Here is a 16,596-nt window from a genome sequence, read left to right on the forward strand (position 1 = left end):
AAAGGTCTTTGTCGTACTTGTTCTTTGATGACCTAAAACGTTGCACCATATAGCCAACCAACATGTAACCAACTCTTGGAAGTCTTGGAAGCAAAACTCCACATGGCGGAGTTACATCTAAGCCACCCCAAGTGTTCAAACAACTGGTTATCGTAATGTTTTGTCTTCCATCCATCGATCAGATCAACCTCCATTAGACGTTTGGCTCTCAACTAATTTTTTGTGGCTTGGGATATTTAAATTTTTTTTCAGTTGTTTGTATAGATTCTCAGTCATCCAGGTCACGGTGATCCTAGGAGCTCCAGTAGAAGGCAACTGGAATTCTCTTTTATCAGCTTGTTAGCATTATGTTGCTATGTTTGCATCAGAGTCCAACAACTTACACTTTGCTGATTTGTTTAAAAAAATTAGTTTAAAAACCCAAACGTTGAATAATCTCATGGATGTTACTCAGCAATCCAGAAGCCATTTATGCATTTCAGTCACAATACTGTATAGAAATGTATTTTATTACATATCTAGTGTGTTCATTTGCAAATCAAATCAATGCTCATTCAAACAATAAGATAATAATTTACTGTACAAAACGGATTCTCTCTCTCTCTTTTTTTTTTTTTAACAGTAATGATAAACATTTAGTGTAGGTTCCCTATAATATTTAAGGATCAAAGTGAAACTTTACCGCACGTTTTTTGGAGAACCAAACCGGGTCTCCATGTATCCAACACTGAGAAATTGCAAAAAAGCCAAAACACCAGAAGGATAAATAGAGTTACACTAAATGCTCCAACGCTGAACTCACCGTCCATTTTGTCCCATTATGAGCTCAGAGCTCTATAAATAATGAAGCTGGTATAATGCTGGAAGAGGCGTAGCACGAACAGACGGTGAACTAAGACCTGCTCAGACGAGGAGAGCGAGCGAAGCGGTGACAGAGTGCAATCATTCAGCAACAGCAAATACATACAAGCAACAAAAAATATAATAAGACTCATTACATTAACACTGTGGTCTGCTGTCAAACCCATTATTACATTCCAGTCTCTTTTCACGTTGCATAGCTGACACAAAACGTTTCATGAAGTGTTCACAGGGATCAAAGTAAGCTACCGAAAGGTTGTTTACAGACGGAGAGAAGAAGATGATCTGCAGGAAAAGTAAAGTCGAGTTTGGAAGTTGATATGTGTTTCATCACTAGCTGGTCCATGATCTGTGGTTTCCATTGTATTGAGCGTACTAGTCTACAGCATGTGTGAGCACAGGTTAAACATCATCTATTTGTAGTTGGTACATTCTTTCCTATTTTCATCTGTTGGGTTTCTAATAAAAAATGTAATTGAATTTAGAATTTCCATACATCACAGTTAAACATGTGTATTAACCAAAAAAGGACCGTCTTGAGGTACATATGATGCTGCTGCTCCTGTCACTTCTTTATTTCTGACATTTCCGCCCGAGTGAAATCAAACCTTCAGCTTTGAGCACGTTTGAGCGGTTTGGAAGTCCTTTGGCCCACTGGGCGTCTTCACTGGTACCGGTCCTGGTAGTCCCCATTCCCGCAATGCTCCTCGTCCTCTTGCATGGTCACCCCTCTCTTCTTTTTCCAGCCCTGTTTTCGGCCGGATGAATTGTCCGTCGTTCCGTAGCTCTTCTTGGGAGCCGCCATGCTCTCGTTGTTGAGCTCCGACTCCTCAGCCAGCTCGTCCTCATCAATAATGCCGCATTTGTCCTCGCTCGTGCTCTCGGGGTTGGCCCAGTCCTGCTGCTCTCCCGACGCGAAGAGAGCGTAGAAGATGACCCCTGAGTAATGCACCATGGACGCAATAACAAAGACATTCTGCCACTCCAGACGAGTCTGTGGGGAGACGAACAGAGTCGGTGAATTTCCTCTCAGACGATCTTTCAGCGAAGCACCGCTGAGGTAACGCTGTAAATCTGCTGCCTTTACTCATGGCACTGGAAATACTACAGCTGCAATGTGTGTAATAAATTTGCAGTGCTGTAAATTATTAATATTAGCCTCTGATGGATACAAGATTACATACAGCAAGTCAGCGAGCCACAATAAAACCATGCCTGATATAATTTATACATGCAGAACAGAAAATCTCGCAGCGGGAGTATCTGGGTTTCCTGTGATGTTTTGTGCATATATTACAGAATAGGAGATGAACAGCGAGGAATATTCAGATACAGATGAGATAAGAGCCAAATGTATATAGCAAATCAATATATGTTATACTGTATGTGTCTGTTGTACCTTGTGTTTAGTCAAAGCTCCAACAATCAGGGGACACACCATTCCCGACAGCGTTCCCACACCGTTAGATATTCCCATCAGGATGCTGGCATAGCGAGGAGCGATGTCCAGATGGTTGACATTAAAACCTAACGACACAGTGCACACAATTGTATTATTGAAGCTCAAAAATACAATAAATATTTTGTTTTGGATCCACATGCACACTCTAACTTTTGGGTTGCCTTGACAACAGTCTATAAAATATTCAGTAGAAGTGCCTCTTTGAAGGCTTGGCAAGCTAACACATGTATACTGCATCACACCCAAAGGGAAGGACGGAGTGTGTCTCTCTCCTTCTTTTAAAGAAACATCCATTCAGAACTCAAAATAGAGGAAAAGCACAATTTTTTAAAACAAAGTTCATCCTGTTGCAGTTTTCTACACGTGTGGGTTTATTTGTAAAACCTTCACATTGACGAGCTCAAAGAGTTGATTTTCATAAAACGCTACTGCTTTCGGTGTAAAATACCTGAGATGGCGAATCCACTGAAGCCTACAGCCAGCACAAGGAAGGAAATGGCCACCCCTCGAGTGTGAGAAAACCCGACCACCAGCAGCAGAGTCGCCTCCATGCCGAACCCTGTGACAAAAACAACAATTATCTCATGTGAGAAGCGTCCACTCCAGTTGAAATTATAATAAAATATTTGTAAAAATGCTGCAATAGGTCCCCATCATTGCAACGTTTGAATCTTTATAAGTCGTTCAAAGTGTGATTTCCAAAAAAATATGGAAACATGCTCTGCAGAGGGAAATTAAAAAAAAAAAAAACATTGCAAAAAAATGGTTTGAGTCAGATTTTAAGAAACATTTTCTATTTTTTCTCAAATGAAGACACTAGCTTACATCTGTATGCACCAAATGCACCAAACGTTTCTTGATATAACGTTGGAGTCATACTCCAAACCTATTTGTCATTTCAGAATATCAGTTATTTGGGAGGTTAGCAGCTGATTCCTGAAACAAAATACCAGAAATGTATGGTTTGGGGTAAAACTGGTTGTGAATGTGCCGTATTTGCAATTTAAAACAACAAAATCTATGTCACCACGGTACCTGAGACCATTAGCTTGGTAACTACTATAGGATTCAACCACAGTTCTTCAAAGGATAACGTGTTCCTATGACAGGCACCACGTTAGCACCAGAGTCTGATGCTACAACTGCAAGTACCACACGGGGTGCCATGGGTTCGTTTTCTCTTCCAAATAGTCTGAATTCATTGTACAAATTTACATAGATTAGTGTCGATTCATGCTTTCCGTCTGCTAGCTGTCATATCGTCCTTCATATCCACTACTGAAAAAAGCACAGAGCTCCTACGGATGTTTCTGAAAGCCTGACTGTGACTTTTGTAGGACATAGCAGCGGGTTACAGATTAGGCTGCATAGCACCGTGTCAATGGGATCATTCCTGAGAGTGTGTCAAGCACAGTGGACGGACGTAACACAGGATCTCTGGTGAATTTGGGACTTTCCACTGTGTCTGAGCTCGTACAAATCAAAGCACCTCCAACGTCCAGCAGCGACTACTTCAATTGCAACTCTTTTAATGATTAATCATAAAGGTGTGGATGACGAAAAACCTCCCTGAAAAGTCTCTCCTCATAACAGCTGTTTATTTTAACCCTCCTATTACCTTTACTTTTACTGACATCTTTTATCCTTGGGTTCAATTTAACAAATATCATAATTACAACTGTTACCCAAGGTTATGTGTAAATAGCCCTTTAAATAAAACTGAAAAAATGATGCCGATGACTTATTTAGAAATGTTAAACATAGAATAGGGTCAAATTGACCCAAAAGATAATAGGACGGTAAAGTGATTGTTTATTTTTCTGGCACTTGTGCAGTGGACGTGCCGGTAGTATGGAAAGTTGACTGAATGACGAAATTTGGTCAAAACTTTGTGGAGCTGCAGAAAAGCATGAACTGAATGAATGGGTCTGTGGTTATCAGGGACTTTGTGTCGTCATCAGACATGTACATAAACATAGACACACCAAAAGGCTAATTAAACAGTTTTACTCAATTTATTTCTGTAGGCATACAAAATGTCAGTGCTCGTGTGTCTGACGTTGAGTACCCCGCAGGTGTATTAACTTACAAGGGGGTACCATAATACCTGCAATTACAGTTGAGAGTTTAGCACATGCACTGATCAGCTACAACATTAACACCACTGACAGGTTAAGAGGCTGGCACTGACATCGGATGATCTGCTGGGAAACCTTGGGTCCTGACATCCATGTGGACATTACTTGGACACATGGTTGGAGCATGTCCCCATGGCAACAGCATCTCCTCTAACAGGATAATGCCCCCCTGCCACACCAGTCCAAGTCCATCCATTCATCCATTCATTATCTATACACCGCTTAATCCTCACTAGGGTTGTGGGGGGCTGGATTGTATCCCAGCTGACTCAGGGTGACGGCAGGGGACACCTGGACAGGTCACCAGTCTATCACAGGGCTACACTTAGAGACAGACAATCAAGCACACTCACATTAACACCTACGGACAATTTGCAATCACCAATTAACCTCAACATGTTTTTGGACTTGTGGGAGGAAGTCGGAGAACCTGGAGAGAACCCATGCTGGCAACGATGCTAACCACCGAGCCACCTTGCAGCCCCCAGTCCAAGTCCAAGGCCTAAAACAAAAAACTTTACAGATCCTACTCTGGTAACATCTCAGTCAGTACCAGACACAACAGGACTTACCCCACAGCTCCTGTGTCCGTGGACCAACAAGTCAGAGCTTTTATGGTGGCGCAAGGAAGACCTACACAATGTCAGGCAGGTGGTGTATATCGATACGTATATGATGTGCATTAAGACATCAAGACAGCAAGATGTGTTCACACAGTCGTACCTCCACAGTTCATGAGTTTCCTCACATTTGTGGTTGACATGATTTTGTTGCTGCGTAAAAAGTCGGCAAGCTGTCCTCCAATAGGAACTACAATTGTCATCACCATGTGGGGGACAGCAGACAGGATCCCCACCTGTAAACAGCAGTACAATACACAAGACACAACGTCAGGAATTTGTCTTTGATATTGTCAGTTAAACAGCTGTAAGGTCATTCCACCTCAATCCACCAGATGGCTCTCACATGACCATCTCAGATTGGGTTGAACACATTTGGAGATGGATGTTTATCATCAAGATATTGCTGCCAAATAAAATGCATAAGTGAATATTTTTCAGCAAAAAAACATAAATTAAGAATGAAAATTTCAAAAAATTAGTCCAGCAAAATTGAAAAAGGTAAAAAAAAATAAAAATGAATTACCATGACAAGTTCGGAACGTTCTCTTTCAAATGACTTCAATTATGTGTTGGTATGACCTATCATTCACGAGTAAAGTTGAGGAAAATTGTGATACTTTTTGATGGTCAGTATCTCAGAGGATGTATGAGTCATCCATCCATCCATCCATCCATCCATCCATCCACCACCTATCCATCCATCCATACATCCATACATCCATCCATCCATCCATCCATCCATCCATCCATTTTCTTCCACTTATCCGGAGTCGGGTCGCAGGGGCAGTAGGCGAAGCAGGTCATTCCAGACTTCCCTCCCCCCAGTGATGCTTTCCAGCTCTTCCTGCGGGATCCCGAGGTGTTCCCAGGCCAGCAGAGAGATATATTCCCTCCAGCGGGTTCTGGGTCTGCCCTGGGGTCTCCTCCCAGGTGTTCGGGAGACCTCCAGAAGAAGGCTCTCCGGAGGCATCCGAATCAGATGTCCATACCACCTCAACTGGCTCCTTATGACGTGCAGGAGCAGCGGCTCTACTCTGAGCTCCTCATCCTATCGCTAAGGCTGAGCCCAGCCACCCTGTAGAGGAAGCTCATTTCGACCGCTTTTATCCACGATCTTGTTCTTTCGGTCACAACCCAAAGCTCGTGACCATAGGTGAGGGTTGGGACGTATGAGTCATCTTCATGAAATTGGATATATTGAAACAACTCATACCGGTGTGGCACAAAAATCTCAGCCTTCTATTGTAAATCCTCTGTGTTTCATGGGTGTACAAAGATGGTCTTGGACATTTGATTAGATTGAACAGGCCATAGAATCTCAGCATATGCGTTGAGGAACCTGTAATGTTGGATTTAAACACCTCCAGTATCGAAGAAACATGTTCTGAAATTTGAAGTCTGTGCCTTAAATACTTCTCGAGATATTATCTTCCAAAATTACATTACTATTTGTAGCAAAAACTATCATTGCTATGACCCTAAAATTTAGGATTAAGCCATCTTGATGATAAATAAAGTGATGGATGGTCATGCGGGAAGATTTTCTGAAATCTGGTGAATTGCGGTGGTCTGACCCTGTAATCAAAATCTGAGGCCAACCTTGCTGATGGGGAAGCCGAACACCTCCTCAAAGTACGCCGGCTGGCTGATGAGAAGCAGGTAGAAGGTCCAGCTGCGGCAGAAGTTGGCCACGATGATGGCATAGACGGGCATGGAGGTGAAGAAGCGCCGCCACGGAGTCTTGAATTTCTGCGATTGGAGAGACAGAAGTCAGTCTGCGCTGTTCATGCTTGTGTGTTTGTTCACTGGGAAACTCAGCTTGTTCCACACCTCAGTCACACTCAGTTGTTTGACGTTTTCACCGATGGTGGTTTCGATGTACATCCTCTCCTCGTCCGTGATGGTGGGATGTTCAGCAGGACTTCCATACGCCAGCAGGAGCCACAGGATGTACCATATGATCCCGAAAACACCTTTCATTAAATGAGAACAGAAAAGTGAGCGCATTCCTTTATAGATGCAAACTTAAAAGATGATTATCTCTGCAGTGAAGGCTTTGTAAGGTATGAAAGAGTAGCTTCAGTGCAGGACAGATTAATTAAACCAAACCAGACCTTTTCTGGACCACGAGAATTTTTCATTATTAAAAATGAAACTGGCATGAGTCACCGAGCCCAGACAGGAAAATGCTAATTTACATCAATAAATCATGAGATCGTATCGCGGCAGAACCAGAGTGGGTTTTTATTAAAACATGTTTGCCAAAGTACGAGTTTTATGCGATATGAGCGTTAATCGTTTTAATCAAACTCAAAAGCAATTCAGATAACGCTTATTGTGCAAAAGCATACAAAGTACAACTGGTGGAGAGCAATGAGTCTGTCAAGGACTATCAAAACCACGTTTCATGACGCTAAACTGTGTATTTTGATGAACACCCCGGTTCACTTTTATTCATTCATTCACATGCCGACCATTTAGTCAAGAGTAGATTCACATTCACACACACTCACTCATTATTTTCAAACAAGATTTATCATTTCTAAGGAGTAGCTTCAGTTTTTGGTTCACTAACATTTCGTGTTTATGCTCTGCATCGCTAATAATGTTGGTAATCAATCAATGCACATAATAAACACTGGAGTTATACATGTTAATAAGTGTGTAATGAGTAGATTTAAGATTATCTGTGTGCTTCTCGAAAAGTTAAGTGGTCTGTATGAGGGAAACTCATTTTTTTTAAAGTGTCCTGCTCGATGATAAACTACAACCAGAGCAATTTTTTAATTTGTTTCTGTTTTTATTGATTTAAAAAAAAAAAAACATTCCTCAGCTATTGAAAAAACAAACTGTTTATAGAGGATGGAGCAGCATCAAATGAATTTGTTTGTTAATCCTTTACTTCCCAAGATAATGCCATGAAAAATTCTTTTTATATTTCCAATACCCCAAACAAATACAAGCAAGCGTTTTTCCCGAGGCTACAAGAAAGTTTAAGTAAAATTTACTTTTTGTTGGAATATGTCTTTGTAGAATTGGATACTGTTGGTAGCTCCTGTGTTTTCATTTTTTATGTGGAGAAGCTATTTGTTTGGGGTTTTTTTTTGGCCCTTTTGCCTTTATTTGACAGGACAGTGGAGAGAGAGAGACAGGGAAGTGGGGAGATGAATGGGGGAAGGACTTGCAGCAAATGGCCATGGGCTGGATTTGAACCCACGACCGCTTCGTTGGTACTATAGCCCCAGTACATGGGTCGCCAGCTCAACCAGTTGAGCTATAGTGGCGGCCCAAGCTTTTTGTTTGTTTTACATGTGTGAATTACCTTTTGAGGGTGTGATTTTACATCTGGGATGTTCTTTCAAACATTAGCCTCACCGTAAATATAGAAGACCGACGACCAGCCGACGTACTGGACGAGCACTCCGGCTAAAGGCATGGCGATCACTGCTCCTGCGTAAGATCCTGAGGAAAACGGGTGTCAGACATCAGCGTCAGGTTCCAGCAGTAAGACTAGATCACAGTGATGCTGAACTATCATAACTATCTTGTTTATATTTTCCTTCACAAGTTTATTACCAGTGAAAACAGAAACTTCCTCTGGCTACAGCGCGACTTCATTTAATGCAACTGCACAGTGAAATGACGTCTTATTGAGAACAAACACATCAAAGAAACACATTAGTTTCGTTGAATGAATGCTGTTGAAATGAGTCATTAGCCCTGCCATTAGAGGAAGGGTCTTTCATAGTGTCGACTAGCATCTGACAGATTCATAAACACTGTTGCATTGAATGGAGCTGAGTGTGAGAGTGCATTTGGACAGTGAGCAATGTGACACTTCATTTAGGTAAATAGAAGGAGAAGCTCCTTCAGCGTGTGCAGGTGAGCTGTGTTCATTTACAGACAATGTCAAGAGGGTTTTCATTCATGGGTTGTCATGGTACCAATTTAAAGTGCTTATTTTCATTTCTGCAGAGACAAGCAGGGGACCGGATCTGCACAACAAAATACGCTTTCTCCGATCCATTTGCTGACCAGCCACGCTTTGGCTTGTAGGGGTTGTGTAAATAAATAGGTTTGTATCAGTGGGAAAAAAAAGTCATCAGTTGGGGAAAATTGGCATTTTGATAAGAGGAAAACAAGAGGCGTCACTCACCACAGAAGGACGTGGTGGCCAGTCGACTCCGTTCCAGAGGCGGCGCCCATTTGGACCACATCCCGTGACACGCTGGGTAGGTGACGCCCTGGTGGGAACAAGATGTAGAGGGTCAAAGAAATGATTGAAAGGGATTCATCTGACTAAGCAGAAATGCTTTAAAGCAACAGTTTGACATGTTGGAAAATACGTTAATTTGTTTTCTTGCAGATACCTCCCAGCAACCTAAAACTGCTAGTCTGCCTCTTCTAAGGATCAGTAATATTTCTTGATTAGGTAAAGATCCAGTGTGTAGGATTTAGTGGTATGTACAGGTCTCTAACGTCTCCCTTTTCAACTTTGTAGGAGAAGCTACGATGGCTGCCACTTCAACATTAAAACACAAGAGGCCCTTTCTAGAGCAAATGTTTGATTTGTCCATTCGGGGCTACTGTAGAAGCATGGAGGTGGCATCATGGGGAAGGATCTACTCCATGCGTACATATGAGAGCTCATTCTAGGCTGACAAAAACACTGTGATGCATAGTTAAAAGTGACTGATGAAAACATATCTATAAATTCTACATTCGACTTCTGCTAATAGATCCCCTAAATTGTGAGTGTGTGTGTGTGTGTCTGTGAACAGTCTCTAGCTTGAGTGCTAAGGTCTTGCACGCTGATATTTTACAGGTGAGCAAGGGATGGCCTCTCCTTGGAATGGTTGGATTTTGGGGTCAATCAGTGCAAAAACAGCTTTGCTAGAGGTCAAAAGGTCACTCTGTCAAAAATGCGGCATACCTTCAAAAAGGGTGGAAGGTAGATTTATGGTATTTGTTGCAGATGAGCAACCATATCGGGGCTTTTCTTTGGTGATGTTACATTTGACCTTGGATGATATTTCAAGATCAAACTCAAGGTCAAAAAATGTGGATATTGCCATTATATGCTAAATAACATGTAATGTATACACAAATTGTGCCCATTTCATCTTGGACAACCAGCCAACCTTGATTAGTGAAAGAAAACACCAATTTTGTGGTAAGTTGGACGGGTATTTGCATTTTTTTTTTTTTACAAATGTAAAAAAAAGTCATTGTTTTCTCCCCCAGTTTTTGTTGTTGTTGTTTGTTTGTTTGTTTTTTTACCTCCACTAAGCCCTGCAGGATGCGAACAAACATAACGCAGCCGTAGTGGACCCTCGCCGCCGATGGGATGAACATATTCAGCACTGACGTCAGGAAGATGGCAGCACCAAACACCCTGCAGAAAAACTGGAACGTCATCATTTTGTGCAAATGTGAAAAGAACCATTTATGGATCTCTGTAATTAAACAGTACTGCACTTTGGGAAATACACCTTTTCAGCACAGCCACCAGGCCTTTAGCTTAGCTTAGTGTGTAGACAGCAAATATGGGACTTGCAGAAGAAAAAACAAATGCATTGGTCGATTCGTGAACTTTCAAACTAAGTATATGTGCTAGAAGGTGGACTGTGTCATCGTTATACAGAGCCAGGCTAGCTGTTTGTCCCTGTTTCTATTATTTATTCTAAGCTAAGCTAATATGCTTCCTTCTGTTGCCATTCTTTATGCTAAGCTAAGCTAATATGCTGCCTTCTGTTCCCATTCTTTATGCTAAGCTAATATGTTTCCTTTCGTTTCCATTCTTTATCCTAAGCTAAGCCAATATACTTCCTTCTGTTTTCATTCTTTATGCTAAGATAAGCTAATATGCTTCCTTCTGTTTAAATTTTTTATCCTAAGATAAGCTAATATGCTTCCTTCTGTTTAAATTCTTTATCCTAAGCTAAGCTAATATGCTTCCTTCTGTTTAAATTCTTTATACTAAGCTAGTATGCTTCCTTCTGTTTCCATTCTTTATGCTAAACAAAGCTAACATGAAGTCCACCTCATGAAACCCTGCAGGAAAGCAGCATCAAACATCAAACTATTCCTTTAAAGTTAATATTAATTAGGAAAAATAGATATAATGTTCAATAAATGTGAATTTATTTCCAATAATTAGCCAGACACTTTTAGCAGGTTGGCTCAACATATAAACAAACGAGGAGAATAAACATATATCAGTGAAATTTGGCTTTTTGTTTAATTTTAGGAAACTTAATCGATCATAATGACAGATTGCTGAAACAATGCCTCAGCACCGTGACTGTATATAGTCCCAATGTGTCCGTGGACAAGTGAAACCACAACAAACACATGCTACCCAGAGTCTGAAAGCTACTGTAGATGTCTAATATTGTCAGTCAGTATATCTCCAAATATCTGCCGGTCGAAGCCTACAGTCAGCCTTATAATGAGGCACATCTCACGCCTCTGCCTTTCACCGACTGAGATAAAGACATCCCCATTCAATCCACAAGTTTCTGCTTCATCACCACGGTGCTGCTGCTTAGCTCCCCTTCTCCTTTCTCCTTCACCTCATCCCACCCCCACTCCTTCCCCCCTTCCTCCTCTTTTTCCAAAACAGTGTGTAAGTGACACTTGTAATATTCCAGCGGCTGGTGTTTCAGAAAGAAATCAGAGGCAGGATCTTTCATTATTAACTCTGTCAGTGGCGTGTCCTCTTTTCCTGTGAAGCTTTTATTACAGGACTGCTATCTGCTCCATCAGCGGCGCTCACCACGCCGTACAGCTTTAACCCTTTAGAAGCACGCGGGTTTGAGGAGGCGCTACCCCCCCAAAAAAAACCCTTTATTTATTTTTCCATCTTTCCTATATGATCCGTCCACGTAATTCATCCACAAAACCGCCCGAAAACCATCTCACCTCACATGTAACCTGAAACTGTTTCTGCCTCATTAATAGCAGCATCAGTTTTTCTCTACAGTTCATTTAGGGCTGCAACCAACAATTAGTTCACGGTTTCAAATCCTGCAATCATTTTTTCTTTTTTTTTCTTTCAGCTAGCAGTCCAAAGGCTGGTAAAGATGCACAGCAGAGATTAATCTTGTTACCATAAAAACCACAAGTCATGAAGTCAATAAGTGCATGTGACCTGTTGGCAGAGAGCTTGTTGGAGATGAAACCACCGGGGATCTGAGTGACGATGTAGCCCCAGAAGAAGGAGCCGTGGATCAGCCCCACTGTCTCTGGGTCCCAGTTAAACTGAGCTTGCTGGGAAAAGGAAAAAAAAAAAAAAAGATTGGGTCTTAAAAATAAAACTGTGTGAAGAGAAGCAGCTCTCTCTCTCTCTAAAAGGTAATAAAATGTTGCTCAGTGCAATACGCAAACAGTGTCTGCAATTACAACCTTACTCGCTTAGCAAACTTTAATTTGTCTGCATGTGTTTTCCATGATTAATGAAACAACGACAAAACAAGCACACATTACACAAAGTCCTAAAACACCAGTAATCCGGTTTTCCCGTCTGATAACTTCCAGCTACCTGAAGCACCGGAGTCCCGTTGATGTAGACGGTGTTGTTGTTCACCATCTCCACAATGGCCACACCGAGGTTGCATCGAATGCCGAAGGAGATGCAGAAGCCCAGGCCGCTGAGGATGGCGATGATGTACCGCTTGGGCAGGCCGCCGCAGCTGCAGTCCAGCAGCGGGGCAGGACGTGGAGCTGACGCCACCGGACGCCCGTCCTCCGTCAGCTCGATGGTGTCTTCTTCTTCCACATTACTACCGTCTATTTTCCTACAGAGCAAAGAGCAGCGGACTGTCATCTGTTAACATTTATTCAGATGTATCTATTCTTTCTCTACTTTCAGTGTCCTTTTTTAGAGCTGAATTTATTCATACAAGCATTTACAGAGTGTGGTTTCATGTATTCATGTCATAATATTCTATCCCAAGTGCTTTCTGTCAACTCCTGCTGAGGAAGGAGGAGAAAGGTCACCGTCCATTGACATCAGGGTGCCTTCAGGTGCACCACCCTCCACCCAGAATCCACCTCTTTCACTGCCACCTGCAGAAGATCTGTTATAGACTACACGTATCCCCCAGGAAGAACATGAACAAGAAACAGGGATCAGCTTTTGGTATGAAGCGCTTGAATCGTGACTGTTTTTGACCTCAGTGGTTGAGAAGCCACTTTTGTCTTTTGCAGTGTGCATCCTGTAAAATTATGTTATGTGGACAATTTAGGAAGGAGAACGAAACAAATGTATATAAGCAGAAGAATTAATTAATTGTTTTTTTTCCATCCAAATTTCTTGTTTTTTCAATTAAAGAGCATGATGGTTAATAGATGATCTTTGAAGAACAAAATCCTTTAAGAAGCAGGATAACATGCATTGCAGCTATTGTCTGATACGGGCTGGCAGTCAAAAATGTAAAAAATAAGATTACTATGTCATGATTTTTATATATATAAATCAACCAAACAGAGGTAAAAATGCTCAGGTTACTTGAGGTTCACACATGTGTACATGTTATCCAAAATGGCAGCAACATCTGGATGTTTAATGTTGAACTATTATTAATTGGCGATTTTCAAATAAATATTATGGCGTCTGTTGCATGATGAAAATGAATTGTGGGTACAAATGGATGAATTGCTCTTCAGTTAATCCACATTGTTTCACTTAATAGCAATAAGTTATTTTTCTCATTATTATTAGACAGAGAAAGATTTTCCACTTTGTCAGTCTAATTTACATGACACATTAACGTAACACACACATAAGTCATTATTCAGGAAATTGCCTACTCAGTGCTTTATCTCCTGGATTGACTACAATCTCTCTTATATATATGGAGGCTCCCCGTTCAAACACAGACACACACGCCCGTCTGTGAAATATGTATCAGATATGAAATATGTATCGATGTCTTAAAATAAAATCTGTGATTACATCACTGGCATTGCTTGGCAAAGAATCAAATATTTATTTATCGTCAGCATCTAAGAGAACACAGCGGGCTTCATGCGCTCGCTCACATCGTCTCCACGTCCCTCCGACAGCAGATGTTGGTTCTTGCAAAGTTGCTCCAGAATTGATCCCCACCGAATGTAAAACATGAACAATAAGTGAAAGCAACCCTCTCACCTTTGCAGCTTTCCCATCGAGTCCCCCACCGTGTTCTTCACTTCCTCCTTCCCAGGTTTAAACACCTGCTCTTTCAAACTTGCTAAACCAAAAGGCATTTTCTCTCTTCTTGGTCTTTCTTTCCTCTCCCTTTATCCCAAAACAGTGTCTTGATACTTCACGAGCACACTTTGTTCTGAGAGAAGAAACAAAAATCCACTAGAAGCTGTTCCTCATCCTTCCTGAGTTTGTGGCACCGGGGTTTGGCTCCACCTGTCCGTGGTGCCAAGGGTCCCTCAGAGGTAATGAAGACTTTCGGTCTCCACTTTTGCAACAGAATCAGTAAAGAAGTGGAAGGGAGGGTGATGTTCAAGTATTCCTCAGTGTCCAAAGTACCATTCAGCCAGAGCCTCTGGAACTTGACTCATCTCTGAAAGATCCGTCCGAGACTGGCGACAAATGAAAGCGTACAATCCAGTTTTTAGTCTCTAGGCATTGTGATCCCCTTTTTGTCTGCAGCTGACTGGAAGGAGCTCCTTAGATCTCCTCTCCATCTCATAACTCATCCCTTCCTGGCGAGGAGGGGCAGGTAGAGCTGGTTTTACCAAAACCCAGCCCCTCGCTTTTGCACATCATCATCTTCATCATCTCTCTGGCACCACCCCTCCAGCTAGTTAGGTTCATCTGATAGCAGCCCCACTGGACCAACGATTAAATATGGATGAGCTTGACATGTTGCATTGAGGAGAGACAGGCGTAGCTGGACCGCTGTGGTGTAAAATGGGAGCAGGTGAAACTCAAGACAGAGCCATCGAGCTCCCGGTTTACACTCTGTGCCAGCTTTTCCATATCTGCTTTGTATATTTATGAAGGAGCGACAGAACTCATAAACCTGCCAACAACGGCACATCCCCAACCCGTTTGACACCGGTGGGCATTTCCCTGAATACTTCGACAGCACAGAGGGAATACTTTTCTTTGCAGGTCATTAAATATTCAGCATTTTAAAACACAGAAATTGAGATTTTAAAATTTAAACAGCAGGCTGGATGATGTGGCCCAGCGCCTTCAGAGCCTGGTGCAGGGATGTGCTGCTGGATGCTGCCGGCGCTCCAGAGCTCGCTCTCTAGTGGACGCTCTTTCCATAGATACGATTCTTGTTATAGCAGAAATATCACAGCTTTGTTACGTGAGACATAAACGGGCTGTTCTTGTGCTTTTAATGTAGTGATTTTGGCACGACTGGTTTATATATTAAGCATCATTAGCCTCAGGAACACGCGCTGTTGGTTAGAACTCTGTCTAATAGAATAATAATTTCAAAGATCCCAGCCAAAATATCGGTTTCTTATCCAACTCTGAGCTAAACATTCAGCTTGGCAGTAATATCTGAACATGAAGCCAAACGCAATGAGAGGAAAAATGTCTTTTCCTTTCCAAACAAGTCGTGTCTACCATCTAGTGTCTGGGATGAGGAAGTGACGCATTGTTCTCATAATTCAACTCTGCACAGACACCGACAACCACTATGCTTTATACCATGATGTCACCTTCCCAGTCATTTGAAGGTGCATGTTGTCATAACCTGGCTCATGGGTTGTAACAAATATGGCAAGGAACACAGATTTAACTCAAAGTAAGGATATTTATTATAACCAAAAGCAAGCGATGCAACAAATAATAAGTGAGGCGTGTGATGATCAGTAGTGGAGATGTGAATGAGTGAACATGATGAGATGGAAGGTGTTGTTGAGCAAAAACAGAGCAAAATCAAAGGAAAACATGTCGGCCGGGTCAGACAGAGTGAGAGAGAGAGCAAGAGAGACATGGCTGAACTTTATGGGCCGTCCTGATGCCTTCAGGGACCCACAGGTGAATGGAATCCCGGGCTCCATGGCAGCAGCTGACAGTCACAATGTGTATCTGCTAATATAAGCAAAACGTAGTCATCGAGCATAAGTTTGATCGAAAGTGTGTCGTGTGTGTGTTGTCCAAAAGGTGTGTGTCTAAAGTAACCGATAGAATACGGGAGTTTATATTATCTTCAAGGACGTGCATTGTGCTCTGTAGAAAAAAACAGGATCATAGGTTCAGTGGAGAAATACAGAAAACATGATAGTTTGAAACATAGCTAATGACAACACAGCTGTTTTGGGGAAATGCGACCTTTGACCTCTGTAGCGGCCACCGATGAATGCACTGGCCCCAAAATCTAATCACTCCGTAAAGGGACCATACTGAGGTCATGTGTGAAGTCTCAGGTTCAAGTTTCAAGTTCAGGTTCAAACTCCTGTCCCTTAACGCTTATCCTTTGGGTTGCCATGGTGATGATAGATGCTGCAGCCCCTGCAGGAGACAACAAAAGTGAACGTTTTGAGT

The 16,596-nt window shown here is 42.0% G+C and overlaps 1 protein-coding gene across 1 annotated transcript; it reads right to left on the minus strand.

Moving 5' to 3' along the window:
* Window positions 1-1,525: 1,525 nt before the first annotated feature.
* Window positions 1,526-14,336, minus strand: slc17a8 (solute carrier family 17 member 8). The gene is made up of 12 exons (XM_008296008.1): window positions 14,239-14,336; window positions 12,628-12,883; window positions 12,238-12,356; window positions 10,365-10,479; window positions 9,241-9,328; window positions 8,460-8,546; window positions 6,915-7,057; window positions 6,684-6,833; window positions 5,185-5,317; window positions 2,772-2,882; window positions 2,261-2,388; window positions 1,526-1,855 (listed from the first exon to the last, which is right to left on the minus strand). Exons 1-12 carry the CDS (start codon window positions 14,334-14,336, stop codon window positions 1,526-1,528), a joined length of 1,758 nt encoding a protein of 585 aa, XP_008294230.1.
* Window positions 14,337-16,596: the final 2,260 nt, after the last annotated feature.

This window comes from Stegastes partitus, unplaced genomic scaffold (genome assembly GCF_000690725.1).
Source record: "Stegastes partitus isolate 25-593 unplaced genomic scaffold, Stegastes_partitus-1.0.2 Scaffold1093, whole genome shotgun sequence".
Classification (NCBI taxonomy): Eukaryota; Metazoa; Chordata; class Actinopteri; family Pomacentridae; genus Stegastes; species Stegastes partitus.

What these genes read in the sequence shown, in the direction of transcription:
- slc17a8 (XM_008296008.1), bottom strand. Translation starts at nt 14,336, where the DNA reads ATGCCTTTTGGTTTAGCAAGTTTGAAAGAGCAGGTGTTTAAACCTGGG. An exon ending in TCGGCTTCCCCATCAGCAAG is followed by an intron (nt 5,318 to 6,683) that starts GTTGGCCTCAGA and finishes TGCTGTTTACAG; the next exon opens with GTGGGGATCCTGTCTGCTGT. An exon ending in CAGTGGATTCGCCATCTCAG is followed by an intron (nt 2,389 to 2,771) that starts GTATTTTACACC and finishes CTGTGTCGTTAG; the next exon opens with GTTTTAATGTCAACCATCTG.